The 2,259-nt window shown below is 73.6% G+C and overlaps 1 protein-coding gene across 1 annotated transcript; it reads right to left on the bottom strand.

The window, feature by feature from the left end:
- Positions 1 to 857: 857 nt before the first annotated feature.
- On the bottom strand, positions 858 to 2,189 carry MNEG_16478 (hypothetical protein; the record flags this gene model as incomplete). Its single annotated transcript, XM_014035052.1, has 4 exons — positions 858 to 874; positions 1,015 to 1,102; positions 1,458 to 1,613; positions 1,851 to 2,189. 4 exons carry the CDS (start codon positions 2,187 to 2,189, stop codon positions 858 to 860), a joined length of 600 nt encoding a protein of 199 aa, XP_013890506.1.
- Between the last annotated feature and the right edge of the window lie 70 nt (positions 2,190 to 2,259).

Genomic DNA, 2,259 nt, shown 5'->3' with positions numbered 1-2,259 from the left:
CCGCCGGCGGCGCCGCCGGCGGCGGCGGCGCGCCCGGCGCGGCGGCGGGCCCTGGCCGCGCTGGGGATGAGTGCTGCTGCTGCTGCTGATGCTGCTGCTGCTGCTGAAGATGGGCCGGCTGCTGCGGGGCCGCCGCAGAGCCGCGGCGCCGAGGGTCGAGCGGGGTCGCGCCGGCCGCGGGCGCCGGCTGCTGCGAGGGGTGCACGGGCGAGTACGTCCCCCCGCTCTGCTGCTGCTGCAGCGGCGCCTGCTGCTGCTGCTGCTGCCATGGCAGAGCCGCCGCCGCCGCCGCCGCAGCAGCACCAGGCGGCGGCGCCGCCGCTGGCGCGACGCCCGCCTTTTGCAAGAGCGAATCGAACGCCGCCGCCGCGCCCCCGCCGCTTGGCTGCTGCTGCTGCTGCTGCTGCTGCTGCTGCTGCGTCAGCCGCGCCGCGCGCGGGTCGCCCGGCGCCGCTTGCACCTGCTGCTGCTGCTGCTGCTGTTGCTGCTGCTGCTGCTGCTGCTGCTGCTGCTGGTCCGCGCTGACCCCTGGCGGCAGCGCCCCCGCGAGGTCCTTCCTGTGGATGACCACCACCAGGAGCTCGCCCCCGGCCACGTTGAAGGGCACGAGGTGCGCGTGCTGCGGGGGGGCGGCCAGGCGCGCCGTCTTGGCGAGGCGCGCGGTGAGGTCTGCGGCGGGGCGTGTAATTGTGTGTGTGAGTGTGTGTGTGAGTGTGTGTGTATGTGGGGGGGGTTCGTACTGTGTGTGTGTCAACCTCGCACTGCACATGCCCTGCGGGTGTGTTGCCTTTGCGAGGCGTGTGAGTGTGGTGGACCCAACCGTAGCACAGGCAGCCGACCGCTGCACATGACTGCAACTACCGGCCAGGGCACTCTACAGGTGCGCGCGCCAAGCAGAGAAAAGCTGCTCGGCCCGGCCTCGATGGCCCGACGGTGCAGACGCGCGGGCGCTGCAGCCGGCCCTGGCGTTGATCACAAATTGGAATCGAGCCCGCAAAAAGCAACCCGGCTCACCGCCGCGGGGTATGAGGTAGCCCTCAACCGCGGAGCCCCCCGGCATTTGCAGCCGCCCGATGCGGCCGCTCGAGCTGTACCGCCGGACCTGGCGGGTCGGGGTTGGCGGTGCGGCGGGGACCGGGTGCAGTTGCTTGAAGGAGGAGCAACGAGGGGGGGGGGTGTGAGAGGAGCGGGGGACAGCGGAGAGGGAGGCTTTGGCAGGGCCCGGAGAGCTTGCAGGCCGCCTCGGCAGGGAGCAGAGGCTGTGGGAGGGAGAATCCAGCCGGGCAGACCGGCAGGGGTGCGCGGGCCGCGAACATGTACACTGGGGAGCCTGTTGGGGAGGAGTGCCTGCGCCGCGGCGGGCAGCGGCGCAGCTGTGCGCGCGAGGGGCTGGCAGCTCCCCGGCACACAGAGGGGGAGGTTCATGTGCTGAGAACGTGTCGCATCATCCCACCCACCGTGTCGTGCAGGTGTGCCGCATCGAGGGGGTCCGCGTCCGGCGGCGGCGCCGCGACGCCCAGTGTGACCGTGCGCGAGCGGCTGGCGCGCAGCTCCTCCAGGAAGGAGGTGAACTTGTCGGCTGCCACGCGGCCGATGACGTCCAGGGAGGAGCCCTGGGGGCCAGCCGGCGGCGAGGCGGGGAAAAGGAGGGTCCGAGAGGGTCAAGGGGGTGTGAGGGGGTGCATGTGGCTGCTCCAGGTGCCCTTGCGAGGCGCCCATGCGTGCATGGCGTCGGGGGTTCTCATTGCCCTCACCGCACCCTCTGCTGTGCCCCCTCCCCCGCCCCCCAACAAACACTGCTGTACACCAGCCACTCGCGCCAATTCAGTCGCAAACGCCCCCCCACCCACCTGGGGGCCCATCATCAGGTCCAGCGGCCCGCAGCCCCCCAGGAACGACACCACCGCAGAGAACCGCCCCGCCCCCGCCGTCACAAACTTGCCCGCCCACACCGCCGCGCCCGGCGGCCGCCCCGCCGCGCCCGCCGCGCCCGCCGGGCGCGGCGCGACGATGGGCGACAGGTCGGCCACGCCCGCGCCCTCGCCGTCCCCGTCCCCTCCGGCGTCGTCGTCGCCGTCGCTCAGGCCGCCGCCGTCGTCCGCCGCGGGGTCGTACGGCGCCGAGCCGTCGTCGTCTGCGCCGCCTCCGGCTGCCGCTGCAGCGGCGGCCGCCTCCTGCTGCCGCACCATTGCCTCGCTGCGGATGGAGGCCCAGTCGATGGCGGACGCTGCAGTCGCCGCGCCGCCGATGCGCGTGCGG

Source organism: Monoraphidium neglectum (genome assembly GCF_000611645.1).
Source record: "Monoraphidium neglectum strain SAG 48.87 unplaced genomic scaffold scaffold06411, whole genome shotgun sequence".
Lineage (NCBI taxonomy): Eukaryota > Viridiplantae > Chlorophyta > Chlorophyceae > Sphaeropleales > Selenastraceae > Monoraphidium > Monoraphidium neglectum.
The sequence above is the reverse complement of the archived record's forward strand: the minus strand, read 5'-3'. Positions and strand labels throughout refer to the sequence as shown.